General features: G+C 43.5%; 2 protein-coding genes across 5 annotated transcripts in view; one reads left to right on the top strand and one right to left on the bottom strand.

Annotated features, from left to right (window-relative positions):
* Nucleotides 1–3,663: 3,663 nt before the first annotated feature.
* Nucleotides 3,664–7,289, bottom strand: TMEM217 (transmembrane protein 217). Its single transcript, XM_063118911.1, has 2 exons — nucleotides 7,208–7,289; nucleotides 3,664–5,330 (listed from the first exon to the last, which is right to left on the bottom strand). The coding sequence occupies exon 2, from the start codon at nucleotides 5,308–5,310 to the stop codon at nucleotides 4,732–4,734; it is 579 nt and encodes a 192-aa protein (XP_062974981.1). The 5' UTR covers nucleotides 5,311–5,330; nucleotides 7,208–7,289; the 3' UTR covers nucleotides 3,664–4,731.
* Nucleotides 7,290–9,932: 2,643 nt separating this feature from the next.
* The window catches only part of TBC1D22B (TBC1 domain family member 22B), a 40,392-nt gene continuing 26,979 nt past the window's right edge, over nucleotides 9,933–23,345 (top strand). For 3 of the 4 annotated variants that reach the window (XM_063140897.1, XM_063140906.1, XM_063140924.1), the window contains exons 1-7: nucleotides 9,933–10,136; nucleotides 14,028–14,084; nucleotides 17,873–18,174; nucleotides 20,034–20,213; nucleotides 21,205–21,275; nucleotides 21,960–22,088; nucleotides 22,404–22,469. In XM_063140897.1, the coding sequence (XP_062996967.1) occupies nucleotides 10,081–10,136; nucleotides 14,028–14,084; nucleotides 17,873–18,174; nucleotides 20,034–20,213; nucleotides 21,205–21,275; nucleotides 21,960–22,088; nucleotides 22,404–22,469 (861 nt within the window). In that variant the 5' untranslated portion in view covers nucleotides 9,933–10,080. Of the gene's footprint in view, nucleotides 10,137–11,041; nucleotides 11,119–14,027; nucleotides 14,085–17,872; nucleotides 18,175–20,033; nucleotides 20,214–21,204; nucleotides 21,276–21,959; nucleotides 22,089–22,403; nucleotides 22,470–23,345 lie in introns of those variants that run through there. The other variant, XM_063140915.1, reaches the window with a different exon arrangement.

Raw genomic sequence — 23,345 nt, 5'->3', positions numbered from 1 at the left:
ACTCTAAGCATCGGTATTGAGGGGCTAATGTCTTGGACCGGTACTAAGGTGCTCGGTATTGATGGTGGAGATGGGCCAAAGAAGAAACTTTGGGCTTTTTGCCGATATCCTTCAAATCCATCCGAAGAGGATTTATGCTCCCTTGGATAGTTTCTTTGCCATGGTTATGGCCACAGAGTGGCCTAGAGGTGGTGGATCTGTGCGTCTCATGGTTAGGGTCAATGAGTTCGGAGAAGAAGGGCCCGGAGGAGGCACCTCCACATTTCGGTCCTTAGACTTACAAGCTGTTTGAGGAGACTCTGAAGTGTCTGCTGCTTTCTCGACCCTCTTCCACAGAACTGCCTTAAGGCAATCAGAGTGATTGCATCGAGCCTGCTTCAAAAGGCTCATAAAACAGGAGCAAGTCTCAATGATGTGAGACTCCCCCAGATAAAGTAAGCAGGGAGAGTGTCCATTGGTTAGGGGAACTTTACTCCCACAGCGAGAACACTTTTTGAAAAGTTGTTTTCCAGACAAAAAGGGGAAAGACTTCTTTTTTTTTACAGCGAAGAAAGAAGCGAAGAGATGGACAAAGCAGGATCAAAAATAGAAAAAAAAAACCCACCCTCAGCTAATAATAAGATAAAGTACGTTCTCCAAGAGTGAACTCCTGACGAGTTTCTTCAGGCAGTGGTTGAAAGAGAACTGAGGGGAAAGGCAGGAACCCACCTGAGTATGTGCAGTAGGACAGTGGGGGAGGGTTCCTGCAAAACGATCCTCAGCTATGGAAGATTCCCCAACAAGGCTCTGCACAGGTGCAGAGCCCATGTGTGTGATGCACAGAGACTACGAAGAAGAACCTGTAGGAATGACATCTGGACATTATGTAGTCAGGGTAAGAAATCCGGGACTGTGTAGATGTTGTTGGATTCCAATTCCAATCAGCTACAGCCAACATAGCCAGCAATCAGGGTCGATAGGAGTTGGAGTCCAACAGCATCTGAAGGGCCACAGGTTCCTCATCCCAGCTTGATAGCAAATGGGTGAGTGCTGCACTTTTGTTGTAGTACAAAAATTGATTGCCTAAAAAGAAATTGAGAATGTTTCAGTCCAACTTCCCATCAGAGCCAAACTACACAATTTGCGGGAGATCCATTAATGTCCCTCCCAACGTTTGGTTTCCCCCCCTTTCTTTCAACGAAATGTGACTGTGGGTCACTGACCATGTGAAATGAGCAAGCAGTTTTGAGGGAGGTAGTGTTTAAGCCCCTGACATTTTCCTTGGTCAAAATTGCCTCCTATGCTGCAATTCTCCCCCACATTTGGGAGCTGATCGAAAGACTCCATTAAAGGCCCCATCTCTCCTACTTTCATATGGAAAGAGCACCACCTGCCGTCTGACTTATGGCATACAGGGAAACTCCACCTTTAGTATGGTAGGGTGACTGACCATATGAAAAGGAGGGCAGGGCTCCTATATAACTGTCCAGTTGTATAGAAAAGGGAATTTCAGCAAGTGTCATTTGTATGCATGCAGCACCTGGTAAAATTCCCTTTATCACAACAGTTAAAGCTGCAGGAGCCCTGCTCTCTTTTGTATCTGGTCACCCTAGCTATACTACTTCCCCAAGCTGTAGGATCTTTTAGGGACAGTCTTTTACAAGGTCAGCTCCCTTCCTGTGGGGACAGATTAGGGAAAACGTACACTGGTTTTGCAATATGTTTGTTACAACATACAGGCTGAGCATGGCCAGGAAGGGGGAAGGGCAAACAAGCACCCAGGCGGACAGAGCTAGTTTAAAGCATCATCATATCTCCCAACAAAGCAAACAGCATGCATGTGCATTTCTTCCTAGCCAGGATTTGTTTTCTCTGCCTACATTCAAAACTGCCACACAGGTGGCACCAGGACAAAAAAATAAAAATAAAAGCGGGGGATTAGATGAGTGGTTTTAAATAGTTAAAAGGTTAGCAGCCTTTTAGACTGAGGCTAGATCTACACTACTGCTTTATAGCAGCAGTAAAGGGCACTGATAGCTGTTGGGGCACAGAACACATTCCATATACCGCTTTCATAGTGCATTTTATTCGACATTTGTAATGATGAGACACAAGGTGTAGATCTGAAACAAATGCCCACATTTTAATTTTGTTTTGATGTAAATAAAATTACAAGGTATAGCACAGGTGAAGGAATGATTTTACAGTGTTCATTTTATGTTCTATTTCTCACAACTTTTTAGATGAATTAATAAGAGGAATTCGAAAAGGTAATTTTGTCGTCTCTGTGAAGAACTGTTGTCCATCGCTCAGAAATATGTTTAATGTGATTCATAAATGTCATTAAATAATAAAGAAATAAATGCATTTTAAAAATATTTCTGTACCACCTTGTCATAGCCAGATGGTGTATAATAATATTGGATACCCATCCTTACACTGTGCTTTAGCACAAATTGAAACAGTTTTTTGTTTTGTTTTTTAAGTTGCTAAAATGGTGCCAATTGGAACGGAAAGCAGAGACACTTCCAGATTATGCTTTTTATCATGCAATCGAACTGCCTTACTCATGGAATTTGACAGACCATGTCACCTTCCAGTTGTAAGTGTCCTGTGTTTTCCCACCACTTCTTCTGTCTTTTTTCTTTCCACAAAAATAAACTGTTAAGGAGGAAAAGTCGGAACTGTTGCATAATGCCTTTTGACTGGTAGTGCTAGGAGCTGTTTGTCTGGAAGCATCCAGTGAAGGTGAGCTGAAGTGACAATGCATGACTTTAGTGCTTAACTGCCCGAAACATCACAGCACGTGTCTCAATGACGCCTCTTAAAAACATGGAAGAGTAGCGCTAAAGCATTCAACACTTGCAGAGATTGCCCTGCTGTTCCATTCCTTCCAACACCTGCCCACTCTGCAGACTCTCAGGTTTTGTGAGCTTTCAAAAGAAATCGCAGCAGTACAGGGAAAACAAGAAATAGGGGATGATGTCATGTAGTTAACTCACAAAAGTGAGGGAATGAAGAGTGGCAATTCCAGAATAAAGGCCTAGTGTGGAAGCACCCTTGTTCTCTCACAGCTCCTTATCTGCATGGGTAGCACGTTTTCTATCTATTGGCCCATGGAAGGTGTGTGTGATGTTTTGCACAGAAAATGTTTCCTACTGACTTCATGAAATAGAACTATTTATTGTGAGTTCAAACTATCAATGATTAAATGCCAGGTTGTCAAAACAAACATATCAGGCAAAACAGCTGAGCACAAAATCATGTGGCAACATTGGTGGACTTTTGATCCCAAATCAGGATGCAGAATGGTTCTAGTATTCTTTCTTAGTATTAGACAGTAGGAGCATGACTGAATTCTACAAATTAAACTGTTTTTAAGCATTAAGGATATTAGGCAGTCATATATGGGCTAGATATATCTGAACTCAATCTAGCCAGCAGTGTGTTGGTATGATGGGGTGCAATTAAATACGTATTGACTGCCTGCACTGTTGCAAAACTGTGTGTGAGGTTAGAACAACATAGCATGCAGGCAAGCATAGTTTCTCAATCCTGTATTTGCTGAAAAATATGAATGCAGGGTAAGGTGGAGCTTTGCAGGGAAGAACTGAAGGGTGGGAGGATACGTGTGCTTAACCCTTCCTCCTCCTGCTACTTTCCCTCTGCACACCCCCTAGTCTAGAGATTGTTGGAGAGTGGGGAAATGTGGAAGTCTCTGCTCCTCCCAAGCAATCGCCACCAAGATCACGGTTTCCCCACCACTAATATTGATGGCGAAACAACAGTATTGGCTGCCTGAAGGAAAGCCGCCAACCCCTGCAGCAATCCCTACTGAGAAACCTGTCCAGGCAGAACAATGGGCTTTTCCCCACAGTTGATGCCTGATCAGCTGGCCTGTAGGGAAAAATGGGTGTGGCTCCTCCAGCTGCAAGGAGAGTGGTGAAGGACTGGCTGCAGGGTTGTTCACGTATGCTCTAGTCTGTCCCTTCCCTGGCAAGTTTCTTTGCAGGCTTGGGACCTTGCTAGAGAAAAAATAGCTGTTGAGGAAGATGTGCAGGGGTTAAATACCTCTTTCCTACCAATTGCTTCTCCTCTGCAAATTCGCCACCCTGCATACATGTTATTTAGCAACCTTGTGGGGATGTGTAGTTCTGTCCTAAGAAAGAGAACAAACTAGTTTTTCTTCAACTTTAGCATGTAGCAATAAAACATCACCATCATGTTATGTAGTACATATGTACATCCAAAAGCTTTATGCATTCTTGGTAGGCACACCTTTCTCCACTGCAATATATAATCCCAGTTTTCCAGAGGCATGTCGTTTTGATTATGGGCTAGAAACCCTCATCCTACTCCAATAGCCTGATGTCACAGCTCTCACACTCAATGATACAAAACATGAAGCTGGGGAAAATTAATTCCAGATACAACTGATAGGAAATGTATGTCTCTTAAGAATATCAGGTCAATCCAATAAAGTAATGCAATAAGAACAAATTAAACCACATGAAAATACCACAAATGCATACACTAAACCTGCAGTCCTAGCTCACCAAACTAACTACTGTGGTGCACTTAGTGCTTGACAGCTTCCTGTTTTTGCAATTCCAGGCAGGCAATATTAACAGGAGACATATCAAACACCGAGAAGATAGCAGTACATGGTTTGTGGACTTTTCATTTCTTGGCATGTCCCAAGTTGTGCAGGCCTAGTGTGCATAAGTCCATAGAAAAGTAATCTCACAATTCTCATTGGATTCTCCTAGCATTGACGCCCAACCGAAATCTGGAAGGTTCTGTCACATGTCTCGATACCCGCCTTGTCCGCAGTGACATCCTCCCTGTGCTTTTGCCTTCAATAACCAACAAAGCAAAATTAATGACAAAAGAGAGCCAAAAGCAGTCTGCGGGAATCCTGGTGGCCAACCCAAACCATTCCAAAGGACTGATGGAAAACCGAGCAAAATGTGCAGCCCTGCTAACCAGGACTTTGTTGATGCAACAGGAGACATCATAGAAGATTATCCAAATAATGTAGATAAATAGTCCTACAGTGTTTCGCTTCTGGATGGAATACAGAAAGTAGGCACAGATAGGATAAGTTATAAGGGTCAGTGTAATTGATACGTAATAACAATATGGGATAATCCACACTAGGGTAGTGCTCTCCTGTAGGTCAGCTCTGTGTAACAAAACTACAGACCGGTTGAGGTGACCATACTCAAAGATAAGGCACATATTGCTCATCAGAATCATATAGACACCAGCTAGAGTAGACCCTGCTTTTGGTGCTATGCCGCAGAAGCCATCTGCACACAGAGAAAACATTGAGCGTTCTCCAGGAATACCTGAAAGACAAAGGAAACAGAATCAGTAGTGAAGGATATGGAAAATGTGTTCAGAGCTATTTGAAGAAGAACTTCTGGGGAGCAAGCTTAAATATGGAAGAAGAAGAGGAGGAGGAGGAGGAGGAGGAAGAGGGATGAACGTGAACAGCTGATATAGGAGAGGAGGCAATGGTGTTGATGCACACGTGGATGTATGAACAACATGGAAGTGTAAAAATGTGTTTGCAGCATCGACTTGATATTATTATTATTATTTATTTATACAGCACCATCAATGTACATGGTGCTGTACAGAGTAAAACCATAAATAGCAAGACCCTGCCGCATAGGCTTACATTCTAATAAAATCATAATAAAACAATAAGGAGGGGAAGAGAATGCACCAAACAGGCAGTATAAAAGTCAGAACAAAATCAAGTTTTAAAAGCTTTAGATCCCAAAGGATCTAAAATAGATAGATCCCAAAGGCTGGAAAGAGTGTGTGAGCATCTACCAGGGCGGTATCTTTTCACCAAAATATAACTTTCCACTAATGCTGCAATACTATGCATACTTACCTGGGAATAAGTCTCACTGAATGCAGTAGAGATAACTTCTGAATAATACAGGGTTATTTGGAAGTAATCTCCATGCACAGGGTTGCACTGCAAAGAATGTATAATTTCCCTCAGAACTAAACCAGCCTATTATGGTCCAGATTTGGAAGCCTGAGGATGCAGTGCTTTACTGCATCCTCAGGCTTCCAAATCTGGACCATAATAGGACTGATTTAAATGCAAGATTAGTGGATCCTGTCTTTAAACAAAAAGTAGTATTCATGCTTAACTCCATCCTCATCCAAAAGGTTCTAAAATGGTGACCTGTGGAAATGCTTTTCTTCAGTCTAAATTGACATATTATTATCAAATGGACCCATGATTTCCCCCTCCCAGCCACCATGAAAACTTCCACGGTTGCTTCTTCTCTGAGGTCAGGAAGCTGATCTCATGGAGGGAACGTGTTGAGGTATGCCAGTGGATAGGGAACAGCTGTAGATTTATAGGATGACTCCTAACACTGGGGGGGGGGAGGGGTTAATGGGCATATAGACCAGCCCTGGAGCTTAGAATTTAATTTCCCCCCCTAGAAACTTCTGAGGAGGTGTGGGGAGGAAGTAATAGAATCATAGAGTCATAGAATAGAAGAGTTGGAAGGGGCCTACAAGGCCATCGAGTCCAACCCCCTGCTCAATGCAGGAATAATAATAAGATGGCTCCTTCCTCTATCCTCTCTTAAGATACACTGGAGGCTCTTATATTGGAGCCCTCTGACAGGGAGCTTGGCATTGCTCTCTTAGAAACTTTAAAAATCCTTTAAAACACAATAAAAACTATCAGAGATATGCAGCTAGAGCAACAATTCTAAATAAGATTTTGTATTTGAAAATAAGTTTCACAGTGGAAAGCAGGCAAGCAAGCTTGGCAGAGGGCATAGGCAAGGGTGATGCCGGGACTCTCACTTAAGTCATACATGAGCTGATGCCCAGATGACCTTAATCCAGTCTGTCAACAGTTTATGGTATATACATATGCAAATTACATGATGCTTTCTGCATCTGAAGGGCAAATACTATGCATGTTTAGACAGAAAAAAGTCCTACAACAACCAGCATTTTTAAAGACTTTAAAAACTCAAGTTTATCTTTATTTGGTACCATGTTGAAAGTTGTTGACAAGAAGAGTATTCAAACTTGCTAAAACAGGTTTGTCTATATCTGCTGCATTGTATCTTACCAAATTTTAAGCAAGACTTTAATCAAGAAACTGGTCCAGTTTTCCCCTTCACTGTAAAAAACACACATATAGATTTGCGTAGCAGGGTGTGAGTCATAATAATACCTTTTGGTTTTGTCAATCTCAAATCCTAGTTTTTGTTTTCGGTATTGCAGCACAGAGAACTAGCTTTTTCCTTCACTTTCCAACTTCTTCTGGACTAAAAGAAACAAAATCAGATGCCTTCATCAGACTCTCTGTTTGTTTTGTAGAAAGGGGAAGAGGATAAGGAATGCAACTGCAATAGAAAATAGGACCTGGTTTCCATTTGTGGCAGAATTCTATTGACATCTAGTGGTGACTGATACAGACCTCAGTTCAGTCCACTGAACCATGTTACACTGGGGGCATAATTTTCTAAGGATTGTTCAGATGGATAGTATGACAATGGTGATGATTTATTTCATTTCTATACTGCCCTATAGCTGAAGCTCTCCGGACGGTTTGCAACAATTCATAAAAATACATAATACAACATAACTAAAATAGTCTAATTTTTTAACATAGAAAAATTAAAACAATGTAAACAGCTAAGAACAATGTAAACAAACAATGTGCTTATTTCACCCATTATGTATTTTTGTTTGTTCATAGTGCTTGAAAACTGCTTCAACTATTGGGTAATATAGAAATGTAATAAAAAATAAAATAAAAATGGTGCTGTGGCTGCACAGCGGGTCTATTCCACCTCTGTTTCAGCTTAAAGTGGATAAATAGAATTGGAACAAATGGTTCCCTGTTTTATACACAGAAGGGAATATGGTGCAGGGCACCCCCATACCAATACTGCTGCTGTTTGCACAGACATAATGCAGTTGAATGCCTTTACGGGCTTAGAAGCATGCAAATCCTGCAGGCTGGATAGCCGAGTGAAGACACCCACCCACCCACCACAAATGCTGAGATTCAGCGGAGTGTTACACTAAATGTGTGCATTAAAAACAAACAAAAACAATCCCACTCTTCATTTATGGATTTTTCTTTTTAATAAGCCACAAAATAGCTAATACTTCTGTCTGTTGTGCAGTGAAAGGACAATACCAACAGAATACATACAGAAAAGCGATGTAGACCAAATTCCCCTCAGACCACACTTCCCAAAGAACTACAGACATATCTGCTACTTTAAGGGCACAAATCTATGCACATTTAGACAGAAAAAAGTCTTACAATTCCCAGCATTCCCCAGTCACCTTGGCTGAGGAATGCTGGGAATTGTAGGATTCCCCCTCCCCCCCGTCTAAACATGCATAGCATTGCACCCCTGGAATACAGTCCCTGCATCTCCTTCATATCTTAAAGCAGCCTTCCCCACCACAATTACCATTATGCCCTGCCAGGTTGGCTGAAGATGATAGGAGCTGTGATCCAACACTTCTGGAGGGCACCAGGTTAGAGAAGGCTGCTTCAAAATGTAAAGGAAATGCATGATGAGGATGCCTTCAAACAGAGGACTGTCTGCCCTGAAGAAACATGGCAAACATTGTTTAGCACCCCTCATCGGCATATCTCTTTTGCTTTCGTTATGAACACTTTTGCATTATATGGATCTGTCTTGTTTAGTTTGCTCCTAAAAAGTGCCTTTCAGTCTCTCACTATACATGAACTTCGTTAACATACGACAGAAAGTCAAAAAGCCCTTTTAAACCTTAATGTATATTCTTCCCATTGTTGGTTTTACATTTGTGTTGAAGATAGATTTTAGGGGGGAAAACTAAAAAAATGTGACCCTCAGAGGTGAAAATGACTTAGTTTTCAAGAACAAAAGAGAGAAGACACAGGATATAAAAACACTCCAATTTTGCAGTCCTAAGCACTTTTGGAGTGCAGTCCCATGGATGATGTTAGGAAATAGGATCATGCTGCAGTGAAAGTTAACACAGTATCCAGCAAAAGCGAATTAGCCTAGTTTAGGGAGGTTGAGCAACTCAGCTGATATATCGAAGCCTCTTCGTCTCTGCCCCTATCACTGCATCTTCACTTTGATGAAATTTAGGCAAGCGACGCCCAAGCGGATGGAGGGGACACCCAGTAACTCAGCACCACTCCGGGCGAGGTCAGCATTGGCTCGCGCGTTGATTTGCTGTCAAGCCTCCGTTTACGATATTGTTTTCAGCCACGGACTGTGCGCAGCAAACACAGGGGGCGGAGCCCATTTCAAATCTGCCGATATTTGAAAGCAAGCGAGCCAACGGGCCAGTGGAGGGTGGTGGCTCCGATTTTGGTGGGGCTGTGAATTCACTCTGGGTTTCAATCAGAGCCAGCCAGAACTCTAAAGGAACTATCCAAAGTGCTGAAGCGATTTGGGATGGGGTTCAGCACCTTGGAACTCAATTGGAGTTCTGGCTGGCTCCGCCAGAAACTCAGAGTGAATTCGCAGCTCCAGTGACATCGGAGCCACCAGCCTCCACTAGCCGTTCATTTTCTGAGTCAGACGGCCACCCTGAGGCTCCTCAGCTGGCACCTTCTTTGGGTGGTTCAGCCCCTCCTCATGACAGTTGGCTTTGACGGTGGCTTTCTATTCCCGCTTCTCCGAGAGCGCAGCTAGTTTTGACAGTTAAACCACCTTCCCCGCACTGCACATGGCCTCCTTGCTCCCTCCCCTTCTTCTCCGCCCCTCCCCTCCGCAGCAATGGGTGGATGATCCCGCCTCCCAAGCTCTGCGCGGCTTCTGATTCCTCGCTTTTTTCTTCCCCTTTGGCGCTTCACGTTGCTTGAGCTATGAGACTCTGGATTGGCTAGACTTGGAGACTATCGGTCAGGCAGCCAATGGCTGGGCAGTGCCCGCCCGAATCCAAGATGGCGGCGCTGGGGACTAGCAACGGGGCCCCTGGAGGGAGGAGGTGAAGCGGCCTCGGCCGGAGGCTTTCGGCCCCACCGCTCCGGCTCGTCCCTTCCTTCCCGGGGACGGCGGGGGGACTGGGCCTCTTGCCCCAGCCATGGCTGCGGAAAGTAGCAAGCAGTTCTGGAAGCGGAGCGCCAAGCTGCCGGGCAGGTGAGGGAAGCTCGGGCTCCGACCCGGTATCGATGCCGACTAGTCAGTCATTCTGCACGGAGGCAGGCGGCGATGCCGGTTTAGCGGGCAGTTCCCGCCGCCATTCATTTCCGAGAGGGGCGCGCGTAGCCGCGCGGCTCGCTTTTTGAAGCCGCGTAGTGGCCCCGCTTATCGCCTCTGTAGAGGGAGAAGGACAGGAGGAACTGCGGGAAAAGATGGGGAAAGAAGGGTGGCCGTCTGACTCAGAAAATCCTGTGCCCGTGCCCAGGATTGGGGTCATGACACGATTCCTTTCTCGCGGCCGGCTCCGTTAGTCAGCAGCAGCTGCACTCTGAACTCCTTCGCTAGTTGGGGACACGACGCGGGCGCGTAGCCTGGGCGGGCGAAGTCGCGGTGGGGCAGCTACTTGCTCGGCTCCCGCGTTCCTAAGCCCGCTGTGGTGAGGAAGGCTGGGGATACTAGAGTTCTCGATGCCCCTCCGACCCGCCTGCTTCCTGGGCCACTTTGTGTTGAAAAGTCGGTCAAAGTAAACGCTGCGGACAGGTGCCTAAGGAGTGCGACTTTGCCCAGGAAGAGAAGTCGCTCCTTCATTTGCACAGGCTAATCGGTGTACGTCCATATGTGTTTATTACGCCCAGGCTGAACTCTCTGATTATTAATAGGAGACAAGGTAGCCAAGAGAATCAGCCAGGCTTTCAGCGGCAACAACCATTGAACTCGTTAGGCCCGTTGTAAAACAGGAATTGACAATGTTTTACCTGGTCCAGCCGGGAAAGTTATGTGAACAACTTCAGGACACAAGGCTGGTTTTGTAAAACATTGAAGCAGAAGTCCGAGTCTTCCATTTGGGAGTTCCTCCTTTAGTTGTGGCACCAGACATTTCCAACCCTGGTGGAGTGGGAGTTTTTGCAGTGCTTGAACAATAGTGGGGATGGCGTGGGGCCTGGTTCCCCTGTTTCTTCCTTCATGGTTCAAGGTGTGGGTATGTGAATATATCCAAGTTTCTTTCCCCCTTCATCATTGTATTTTTTGGGAATATCGGCCCTGGTGAAACTGTTGCCAGCAAGAGGCTTGGCTATTGTTTTATTTATTTATTTGTGATACTTATATACTGCTAAATATAATAAAATCCCTACAGTCTAGGCTCTGGCAACCTCTTTCATCTCTGAGAGGCTTCTCACACCGCAAACGTGCAAGATCACACTCTTATACTTTTAACGTGAATTATTTTGGAATAACTTCTTTCCCTTGATTTGTAATCATGACCTCTGATTAGATCCCCCTCCTCATCCGTTAAGAATGCACTTGAAAATGGGGGTAAACTACACACAATTGTCTGGCCACCATAAAATAGGATGGGGGATAACCAATCCCTGTTAACATGAACAGAAGTATGTGCCCCTGAAGAAAGTGAGGAAAGACAAAGAGGCAATCCTTCCGGGTGGCCACAACTGTGGAATAAAGTCTGTATAGTTCTTATGGATGTTACATTCTTGACCTGCCCTCTAACCTCATCTTGACCCTGCAGTCTCAATTCAATTCACAACTGCAAGGCCTCTGGAATGCTTAGCTGGCTTTAAATCCTGCCATGCTAGTTAATTCTGTTTCTGCCTCTAATGCTGTCTCTCTATCAAACACCACCAATTTGCTGGAATAGTTAGTTCAGATGTGTGGGGAAACTGCAGATACATGTCAACTAATGTATTCTTGAGAAGAAAAAGACAAGTGTTAATTCTACAAATGCGCTAAGGACATACCGTCTTAGATTTCTTATCTCAGTACCACATCCTGTTTGCATTTATGTTTTCTGCCTCTTAAGTCTAAAGCAACACGTTGCTTCCATTTCTAGCTATTTAAAACAGTAAAGTTGACTCAACCAGGTAAACCGGTTTTGGGAAAACAAATGAGCCAACTTGAACTTCAGCCCAACCACCAACCAGTGAACTTAAACTTCATCTACTTTCGGCATAAGTTATCCACCAATCAATAAGCTGCTCTGGTATCTCAGGCCTATGGAAGGGAGGTGATTTGTGTGCATGCATATTTGTCAGTTTTTGTTACATGCTCTTTTTTGTGAAGCATGTGAGCTTGAAATTAGTCTATAAACTGATAGTCTAAGGGCCAATTCATGCAGCCCTTCTACATATAGCTTTCTCTCCCACCCCCACATTGTGTTGTGCATGCTGTGAATAAGTTATTATTACAATTTTTTCAGTCTCACTTTTCAGGATACAAATCCTTTCAAGGTAGCTTGCAAGTACCATCAGCAATTGTTAATAAGATCACAATGAAGAATATATTATATATAGTGTCTATGACCGTTCCCACAGGACAGGTGGTGGTAAGTGACCCTGTGAGAACTGAAGCAAGCTATGATGTGGTATTCGCCTCGCTGCGTCTCTCTCTCTCTTCAGACTTGTCTGAATTGTTTGTTACGTACACAGTTTGCCATTTTGTACATCACTGTTTAACCTGTGCTATGAAAGTTTGTGCTTGTGACAAATGGTTCTGATGACCCATTCATCCTTTAGACTGTATAATCCAAGCTGAGAAGAAAAAGCACTTGGCGTATGTGTAGTCATGTGAATTGGCCTCTATTAAGTCTCGAAGGAGGGAAGGAGGATATATTATGTTTGGGGTTAGAGGGCAGTGGAAACTCTTAAAGAGCTGCTTATCAAAATGGGAAATCTTCCCCCTTTCTCAGCCAAGGGGGCAGCGAAGGAGGAGTTATGAGGGCAGAGTAGATTATCAATTTTGTTGATTCTTTTCCTTGTAGTGGATAGTTTGCTGACCGTTGAGCTATGAGAGTGTTTATTGACTTATTCCTTGAAATGATTAGGCAGTTTTGGTGCAGAGCATTATGTTTAATCTTGTGCTTTGCTTGCAGCATGCTATAGTCTAGATAATGCAAGTTAATCTCTAAAGGGCTTAATGTATTTGAATGTGTAGGTTGATGCACGGAGCACCCTGCCCTAGATCAGAAAGCTGGGCTAGTTGATTACCAGGTCTGCTGGTACTTCAGATCTGTCACAGCTTCATAATTTTGACCAGTTGTGTATGATAGACATGCTAGTTAATTGACATGTCAATACAACCAGACAGTGCTATAATTTCAAAAATTCTCACAATAGCAAATGTCAGTAGCACAGGATTAGTAGTAACTCAGTTGCAAAACTTTATAGGCTTTATTATTTTTAGTCATAATTAATCTTCTCTATGATGGTGTTGCTACTCAAAATGGACTAAAGGGCAGGAGAACAAACAGAAGCACATAGAGGGAAAGTTACTTGCTCAAAATTGTATTGCAGTAGTGCCAACCTCGGATCCCAGAAACTGAAAAATGCTATGTCCCCCAGATACTGTCTAGGAAACACAGGATTGTGCCCCAAAACTCTTTAGGCATGTGTAAGAAAACTAGCTACTTCACTGAAGAGTGAATAATGCATGCCTATCTACTATGTTAATAATTTCAAAGAGTTTCCAAAAACAATTTTTCTACCCTAGTGGAGTTCTGAATTTTCTAAGTGCTTGGATTTCCGTTTGATGCTACAGGAACTAAAATGGGTGCATAGGATGGCCATCACTTCCTTATCAAGAAACATAAAATTGGATTAGGAAAACTATGTTCTAAAATCCCTATTGTCTAGTACTGTGACTAGGATTGAAAAAGCTCTCTGCACTTGCTAGCTCCATTCTCTTTGCTTCTATGTACTTGTTCCATTAGTTTATCAATCATTTGTAGTAACACTAAAGGAGGTATCTGTTCCTGTCTTAGAAGCTCTATGTGATTTTGGAGTTATTGAAGTAATTTGTGTGTGGCCCTTGATACATTCACAGCTGCGACTAGAGCAGTTTCTCACAAGTCATTTGAGTCTCTTGTTTCCTCTGCAGCATTCAACCTGTCTATGGTGCTCAGCACCCTCCGCTGGATCCCCGGCTCACCAAAAAGTAAGTACTCTCCCTTTGCCTCTACGGAAGGAAGGCTTTTGGGGTTTGTCCAGTTATTTTGCTCTCTTGTGGAATAGCATCCTTCTAGACTTCTGAGTTGGGGGGGGTCACAAAAGCTATTGCAAAAAGAGAAAAGTTGCAACAGTACTTCAAACTTGTGTCTGGAAGTAAATATATTGACTTGAAACATAGTATTCCATGTGTTTGAATTGTCATCTTTGGAGGTAAAAATTATGAACTCTAATGTCTTGTGAGAATGAGAATTCTGAGGAAGCACTTTTTTAAATGGGAGGACTTGTAATTACTGCCTTAGCAGAAAATGTTCTGTCAATACACATTGATGGGCACTGTATTTGAACTGATAAATTCTCCTTCAGGTACCAGGTTGAGATTTACCTCTCTTTGCTACTTTCACCAAAAACTATTGGCCACTGAGTAGAGGGCATTTAATGAGGTGGTGGCCTCACTGTTGAGTCACTCTGGGAAGGCATCCCCATCACAATAGTTGCCCTCACTGAGCCAGCATGCCAAGACATTGTTGGATTTTGGAGTCAAAACTCCATGTAATCTCCGAAGGGGATTTTTCCAGGGAAAAGGTAAGGCTTAAGAGGACAAAGACTTATTTATTTATTTCTTAAACTTATTAAATGCCTCATGAAATACATTTCTCTAGGCGTATAAGTCTTGGATAATCAAGCTGTGTAGCACCATCCTGGCTTATATGCTGCTTGTTACATATAAACCATGTAGCAGTCAAAAGGCTGTAAATTAGGAATGTGCACTGATGTAAGAACATAAGACGTGCCATGCTGGATCTGACCAAGGGTCCATCTATTCCAGCACTCTGTTCACACAGTGGCTATCCATCCATCAGCCAGGGACCAACAAGCAGGACATGGTGCAACAGAACCCGCCCACCCATTTTCCCCAGCAACTGGTGCACACAAGCTTACTGCCTCGAATACTGGATATAGCACACAGTTATCAGGGCTAGTAGCCATTGATAGCCTTTGCCTTCAGGAATTTATCCAACCCCCTTTTAAAGCCATCCAAATTGGTGGCCATCACTACATCTTGTAGTAGTGAGTTTCATAATGTAACTATGCGCAAAGTGAAGAAGTACTTCATTTTATTTGTCCTGGATCTCCCACCAATCAGCTTCATGGGATGTCGCCTGGTTCTAGTATTTTGAGAGAGGAAGAAAAATGTCTCCCTACCCACATTCTCCGCACCATGCATAATTTTGTACACCTCTCTCATGTCTCCCCTTAGCCTCCTTTTTTCCAAGCTAAACAATCCCAGTTGATGTAACCTTCCCTCATAGGGGAGATACTTCAGCCCCGTAATCATTTTAGTTGCCCTTTTCTTCACTTTTTCCAGCTCCGACCATAACAATTGGTTTGGACACCGCCTGATTTGACTTGAGTGCAAACCCAGAACTTGATTTGGGAAATCTGAAGCTTTATGTCTCCTCATTGACTAGTATTGGAAATTTATTTACTTATTTATTTCAAATATTTCTTGGCCGCCTTTCTGGGCAAAAGCCCTCCCAACAAATAGAAATCAACAAATGGCTATAACAATCTTGCATTTTGATAGAATTAAACAGAATTTGCAGGTGTAGTAGCTATAATAATTCATATTGATGCCCCTTTAGCCTAGTATCTTCATCGCTGAACATGGCCTCTACCAGGTGTATAACAGAGGATGTATGTAAAACTAGGACAACTTTGGAGTCTTCTCCTCAGTGCCTGCTAGTTGGAGGTTGAGCAACATCTCGCCAATAAGGAAAACTACTCCTACAATCTTGACTGTTAAGTCTGTGATGGGAATAAGCTAAGCTTATTGTGTCTGTATTTGAACTTGAATTTATTTTGGAGCATGCCCCCTACACACACACTTTGGGAGATGGGGAGAGAGCCTTCATCCGCTGGTTTTTGGTATGTGTGCTGCTGTTGTTTTGTTAGATATTAGTTTTTCGTTTCAGTTCTGATTTTTAAATATTTTTGTGTTTAACTGTTTGAAAGTAGTCCTATTGAGTTGGTACATAAATACTGCAAATACATATTGTCCTTCACAATTGCTGGTTCTGGTATATCACATATTTATGTAGCTTTCCAGTTGTATTGTTTGAAAAAGACCTTGCCTTGGGCTGCATAGAGCCTGCTTCAGTCTTTTAGTCCAAGGGACAGCAGACTTCAGGTTTGGGAGATCTAGTTTCTGACTAGAATGCCAAGGTGCACCAACTTGGGCAAGATGCAAAATGGTGGCTCAGGGGATGGAGTCAATTATCTATTGCACTGCACGAGCCATACACCAGGATGACCTATATATCCAAATCTACATCTCAGTTACTATAGATCAGGGATGCTAACAGTCTATTTTAGACCTAAAAATAGTTTCCAGTGCACTGCAAACCATCCAGAGATCTACCAGTAGAAGTCACTCTGCCTTCTTCCCACTTCTGCTTTAATCCATGTGTTTTTGTTAAAGATATATGTCTGAGAAGGAAGAAACTGTATAAGGAATTGGTGGTTACTTTGCAACTATTACTCATTCTCTTATCAATGTAGCTCAGCCTTCCCCAGCCTGGTGGTTGGCTGTACTGCCTGGGAATTATGGGAGTTGCATTCCAACACATCTGGAGTGCACCAGGTTGGGGAAGGCTGGTTTAGCTATTAGAGAAGATAGGCAGTTTGGTGTTTAATTTCTGGAGTTTCATCAGGAGCCTCTCTTAACAAATTACCCTTATTGAGTCTATCTAAAAACTGCAAAACAGTTACCTCCTATGTTTCACAGAGCTCTTTTTTGGGCTAGATATTAGTGATGTGCCGTGTTCCTCTTTTGTATTGATTTGGTTTCAGTAATAGGCTAGGGAGGCTTGGTACCTTTTTGCATCTGAATTCCTTCAGGGCTCTTGTGCAAATACTTCTGATCCTGCTTGTCAATTTGCCTAAGATGCCCTTCTCCAGATGCATTACTTTATGTAAGTTTGACAACTTAAAAAAATATCTTGGGTGCATGTACCTCCCCTCTTGTCTACAAAGAAGAGCAACAAATGAGTAGAATTAGTCTCTCTCCCATCCCCTCCTGTGTTGTCTCTTACATGTGCTGCTAGTAGTAGGGCTTTCTGATGAAGTCTGTCTTGGTCCATTTTACCTTTTGGGGACTTTATGTACTTTCTGTGTTTCTTGTTGGGACATGAACTTTCTCTTCAGCTCTTTGGCACAAGGGTTTTCACTTGCGTAACGGAGGATAAAGCAAATGCGGCTTATAGGCTTGGAAGAATAATGGGCAGAATTGTGTCTTTATTCTACGTGCATGATTGACCTGATCGCGAAGTAGTATTCTCATGTGGTTACTTTCATATGTATATACATTTTTGCAGTTCTTCAGTATTGCATATATGCACACTGAAGTCAAATCTAGCCTCCTCCCTTGCTTTGCTTGCCACACAGCAGGCCTGACTGGAAGCCTTTTGGCATCAAGGAGGCATTTGGCAGAAGCATTTGGCCTCTTATATGCCAAGACTGTAAAGCTCTGGTTCAGTCGCTGAACCTTGTACTTGGTGGGGATTGTATGGAAGGATTTTGCATTCCTTCTTAACTTGATCAGAGGAGAAGGGATTGTTCGGGGGTGGGGGGTGGAGCAATGAGGGATGGGGAGGTCTTTGACCCAAAAGGGAAATGAAATAGATGGGGGCAAATTTAACTGCAGGGCGGGGAAGGTTAGCTGCAGAGGTGGACTGTGCAGAGAATTACAATAACACCATCTATCCTTTCTTTTAGTTTCATCAAGGAACGTTCCAAGGTTAATGCACTACCCATGAAGAATAAGAAGGCCAGTAGTTTTCATGAGTTTGCCCGCGATACCAGTGATGCCTGGGACATTGGGGATGATGAAGATGAGGACTTCTCATCTTTCCAGACTTTGAACTCTAAGGTGGCAAAGGCCACAGCCGCACAGGTCCTGGAGAACCACAGCAGGCTGCGTGTGAAACCTGAGTGGCCCCAGCCAGCTCTGAGTGAAGCACCAACCAACTGTAAGGTCATCAAGTCCAATAGTGATGCCCAGCTGTCCAGAGCACCTGGTAAGAGCCCTATTGCTCTTTACATCCTTTGGCCCTTTTAGGGTGTATGATTCTGTCAAAGCTGTGCGGGTTCTATAGTTCTGTACAATTTGGAGTCAAGTGCAGAATTGAACATCCTAGGAATCTTGGATTGTAGCTGAGAAGTGCAGATTTATTTTCCTTATGGCTGCAAAAATAGGATAAGTGTGTGGTGTCAATTCCTTATGAGCTCTTGAAAGCTAGCAAAGGCTTGAATACAATATTCTAGAGGGCAGGACATTAGTGCCTTGTTTAGCTCCCTTCTTTAACCTGTCTTTCTCACGAGCAGAATAATTTAATATGGATATATGCAAATATTCTTGATTTGCATAATTCTTATTTGTGGACATTGTTGACAGTAGCGTGCTAGACTAGATGAATGCTTGGTCTGTGTCAGTAGCATTCTCCTTCTACATCTGGTGGAACTTGGCTTCACTTGGCACAGAATCTAGGTTACGTTGGTGTACTTTGCAAGTCATGTTTCTTTACCTGATATGCTTCCATGGGATAATAGCCTGGTGACCCTGGCAATCAATCCTATTATCTGTAGATTATTGTTGGTCCCAGTCCTTGTGTACCTCTTCTGAGGTGATTGGGCCAAGCTTTCTATGAATAAAGGCATTTTTAGCTAACAAACCAGTTGGAATGGGGGGTGGGGGCTTGGGTCATAGTAGAAGAGTAAAGGTAGAGCAAGAGTAGGGAACCTGTGGTCCTCTAGATGTTGCTGGGCTCCACCTCCCACCAGCCCTATCCAGCATGGCCAACGGTCAGGAATGATTGGAGTTGCAGTTCAACCTCATCTGGCAGGCCACTGATACCCCGCCCCCGCCCTGGCGTAGAGCCTTGGCTGGGAACTCTTGAGCAGGCATGCAAAGCCAACTCAAAACAGTTCACCTAATACAGACCTGTCCTCTTTGTGACAGTGCTAGAGAAGTCAGTGAAGCAAATTCTGCTGCTGGCTTTGAGAAATTGGCCTACCTATCTCAGCGCCACCACCAGATGGCATCAGAGCCCATGTCACACGTCCATTTCCTCCTCTGGAAACTGCTGGCCACATGGCACAGAGAAGAAAGGAATCTTGGATTGTAAATTGCCCTCGAGGTTTCCTGCTTCCTCTTCTGTATGCTGTTGAGTTTGCTGTTTGACATGCTAAAGGAAGAAGAAAGGAAAGAGAAGGATGAAAATGGGAGCAAATGGAAGGGATTGAACAGGAGGAGATGATGGAAGGAGATCAAGTGAGAACCTGGCTATGTTTAGTGTTGGAGGACAGGCCAAAGAATCTTGGCCTCAGTCAACAAGTGTTGTTTGGGAGCCATCCATGTAAATCACTGAACAGTGGCACAGTGTTTTCACCACATTAATTAGTGTTGGTAAAAAAGATCAAGATTCTTCTGGACCACTTCTAAAGCACTGCATCAATTGCACTGTAGGTCCTAAAGTGCTCCATTAATTGTGGGGAATGCCCACACAGAGATTCTTATTGTTCTGTAGTATGTGCAAATGAAGCAGAGCCGTTGAATAACTATAACTTGCCCAGTGGGAGTGGGTTGAGAAGGTCTCCAGTTTATGTTATCCAATCTTAAAATTGCATTTATAACTTTAATAATGGCATGGTAGGAAGAAGTTCAACAGGTGAAGCTTCTGCCATCATCCAGTGGTGGGAGAGAAAATTCGGAGTTTTCGGGACTTTTGCTGCCATGTGTGTGTTAAAGGCATGGAAGCTTTCCTGGATTTGGGAATCCTGGATGCATGAAGAAAATAGTAGCTTCTAGAAGTTCCAGACAGTGCTTGCTGCTGTCCCATTTGTCCATGGCCTGACAGACCTCTTTAAACTCTTTTAGAGGATTCCTGTATGCGTAACCCCCTTCACAAACAACAATCCCTCCCACTCCGACCCATCATTCCTCTTGTTGCTCGCATCTCTGACCAAAATGCTTCAGGAGCTCCTCCCATGACGGTGCGTGAGAAAACCCGCTTGGAGAAATTCCGGCAGCTTCTGTCCAGCCACAACACGGATCTAGGTGAGTCCAAGGATGGGAAAGCAACAAGGTCTGGGGGTGGAGGGCAGAGATACCAGCAAAGAGAGGTGTGCTCTCCTTTGGCACCTTTCTCCTGTTAGCAATATTACTTTGCTGAACACTGAACTAGAGGAATAAGAAAGGTGTGGCATTCAAGCACCTGATATACTGTAGGCCCCAGCCTGGTGCCCTTGAGATGTGTTGGAGTACAACTTTCATCTTTCCCGGCCAGCATGGGGAAGGTTGGAGTGGTTGATGATGATGATGATGATGATGATGATGATGATGATTAATGTTTACATTTAAATAAATTACTAAGTGATGTACAAAACAATACAGTATATGATCATAATAAAATACTGTATATTACTGCATACTGAAGACAAGATTAGTTTTCTGGCAATACCTGTTGGAAGAAGTACATTTTTTAGTAGGTGCCAAAAATCCAGAATGGTTTACACCTGTACTGGTTGGGGGTTCCAGGGGGTGGGGGCTGTAACACTAAAGGCCCTATTCTGAGCCATCATGGACTGGAGCTCTGATATCTTTGGCACCCATAGGAAGGTATCTCCTGATGAGCATAGTACCGAATAGGCAGGTAAGCACATTAGGTGATCTCTTTAAATATGCTCATCCAGTGCATGTGGAGGGCTCTAGGTTGAGGAAGGCTGGTCCAAACAAGAAAGCAGTACAACTCTGCATCTATTGAAAATATTTCTAACACACCTTTCCCAGTGCTCAAGGCTGCTTGTAGCATAGATTAAAAACATTCCTTTGCATTAAAAATTAATAAAAATACAATTAGAAATCCATAATTGTAAAAAGCAACCATAGATACCTTTGTCATAGAAATCTATATATCCCAAGAAAAAGCTCTCTCGGGGGCTTAGAGTTTTGAAACCTTCCAAGAAGTCAGGAGTTCCTTTTCTTCCCTAGTGTAGAAATGCTGGCCAAGCTACTGTATGTGAAGAAACTAATTGCTGTCCATTTGCAGATGAATTGAGGAAATGCAGCTGGCCTGGTGTCCCCAGAGAGGTCCGACCTGTGACTTGGAGACTTTTATCAGTGAGTGCTGCATCTTGCAAGCTGGGGCAATGTGTCTGCATCCTAAATATTGAGAATATACACAAGAGGCAGAACAAGATTAGGCAACGTGGCAGCCACTTGTACTCCTAGTTGGGTTCTGCAGGCCTTTCTCAGCCCAGCTTCCTGAGATGTCTTAATTGGAGAGGGTCATGCCCACCCCTGTAATGTATGAGAGAAGTACACTTTGTGCCTACTACTAAAAACTGAGATTGAGAAATAAGAATAGCCCATGTTGTTATACTAGTTCAGCTTGAGGGAAAGCAAGCATGTAGCTGAATTCCAGAAGGCTGCCTCTGCAGAATGTGAAGGAAGATAACATGGTAATCTCATGGAGGGCTCCAGAAAGTATTTTCCATTGGAAATCTTTGCATGATTGTTAAGGATTGCTAGGTCCAATGCAAGGCAGTGTGTGCAAGGGGGAATTTTTGGTAGGTGCAGCTTTTTCCACTTCAGCAGCACTTAGATGGAAGACATTTCAAGTGCTGAACTTTTGCCTTTCTGTGCGGTTCTGATGGGGCTTTTCTCTTACTGTACCCTGCAACCCTAGTTAAACCATTTCTCCTGCAAGTTACTGTCCGATTGGAAGAAAAGGGGTGGTGGTAGGACGAATAGACTTTGAGCAAAGCAGAGAAAAGAACCCTTGACACTTCTCTTCTCCTACAGGGTTATCTCCCTGCCAACATGGAGCGAAGAAAGCTGACCTTGCAGCGCAAACGGGAGGAATATTTTGGCTTCATTGAGCAGTATTATGACTCTAGAAATGAGGAACACCATCAAGATACATACCGGCAGGTACCCAGCTGGCTCCTTCCTGATGCTTGCAGTTTCTGTCATGAAGCATCCTGGAGTGTTTTGGGGTTCTATGACACACAGCCTAGAGATGCGCCTGGTAGCAACCCACTGCAATTTTGCTTGTAGCCCTGCCCGTTGTTGTGTAGGATGTGATGGGCCTGCCACAACATGGGAGGTCTCATGGCAGAGTTCCTGAGTAGAGAGTGCTGCCAGAAGTGAGCAGATGTGACACTTGACCTGACCAGTGACTCTAGAGCAGATGTGGCTGGCAATCCTTAATGTTCTCTGATGCTTTTTTAAAAAATTACCTTTCAGATCCATATAGACATTCCGCGGACGAACCCCCTCATCCCTCTGTTCCAGCAGCCGTTAGTCCAGGAGGTGAGAAGAGGCTTTTCTTTCTAGCGTTTCTCTAGTGCAGCTTGCCGGCCTAGGTTGGTGGCTAAGGATGGCTTCCTGAGGATTTTTTGGTTCTACCGAGCATATTATTGTTCTTCCATGGTCAGCTGCTTTCCACTGTTGAGATAGACTAGAAAATCACTGTTCATTTAAACGTAGCCAGCTGGATTATGTGCTTTTCACTCCAAAAGTAAGTTTGCCACCCAGCTCTAAATTCTACATCTTAAAAGTGCAGATTCTGTGCTCAAAGCAAGCTCTCATATCCATTGTAAGCAAACAGGCTTATTTTGCAGGAGCATTCTCAGTATCCATGCTTTAGTCTCAGCCCTTTCATGGGAGCAGAACTGTCCATCTTTCCTGCAAGACCCGCACCATCTGGAAAGGCTGGAACCATATGTTAGAGGATGTGTGCCTGCTGTTGAAAATCAACAGCTCTGTGTTATTCTCTCTCTTCTTGGCAATGTCTAGTAATACAAAATGTGTGTCATGACATCATCGAGTTCCCCCTGCCCCTTCATGGCTGCTTGCGTGGATGGAAAAGCTTTTAACATGGCGATATGATGTCATATCTTGTTTTTCTAGATGCTGCAGGGAAGAGAGGAGGAGGAAATGCGGGGCTGTTTAATGTCTACTTCTGGTCTACGTTTAATAAAAAAAAACTACCTTCTTCCCTACGTATCCAGACATTATGTGAAATTGCCAAAAATAAACAGCCAGGACAGGCAAGACTGCCTTAGGGCTTGGGTCTTTTCCATTGGGCATGCACTATTGTACAATTGCAGAATTATATTTAGTTAGTTCCAAGAGTATAAAACTTTGACACTAATCTCCTCCTTTATTTAGGGCATTTAATATCCT

The sequence above is a fragment of the Elgaria multicarinata genome, chromosome 1, assembly GCF_023053635.1.
Source record: "Elgaria multicarinata webbii isolate HBS135686 ecotype San Diego chromosome 1, rElgMul1.1.pri, whole genome shotgun sequence".
Taxonomy (NCBI): domain Eukaryota; kingdom Metazoa; phylum Chordata; class Lepidosauria; order Squamata; family Anguidae; genus Elgaria; species Elgaria multicarinata.
The sequence above is the reverse complement of the archived record's forward strand: the minus strand, read 5'-3'. Positions and strand labels throughout refer to the sequence as shown.

Bases quoted from the DNA above. Each gene is read 5' to 3' on its own strand.
- TMEM217 (XM_063118911.1), bottom strand. From the start codon at position 5,310: ATGTTTTCTCTGTGTGCAGATGGCTTCTGCGGCATAGCACCAAAAGCA.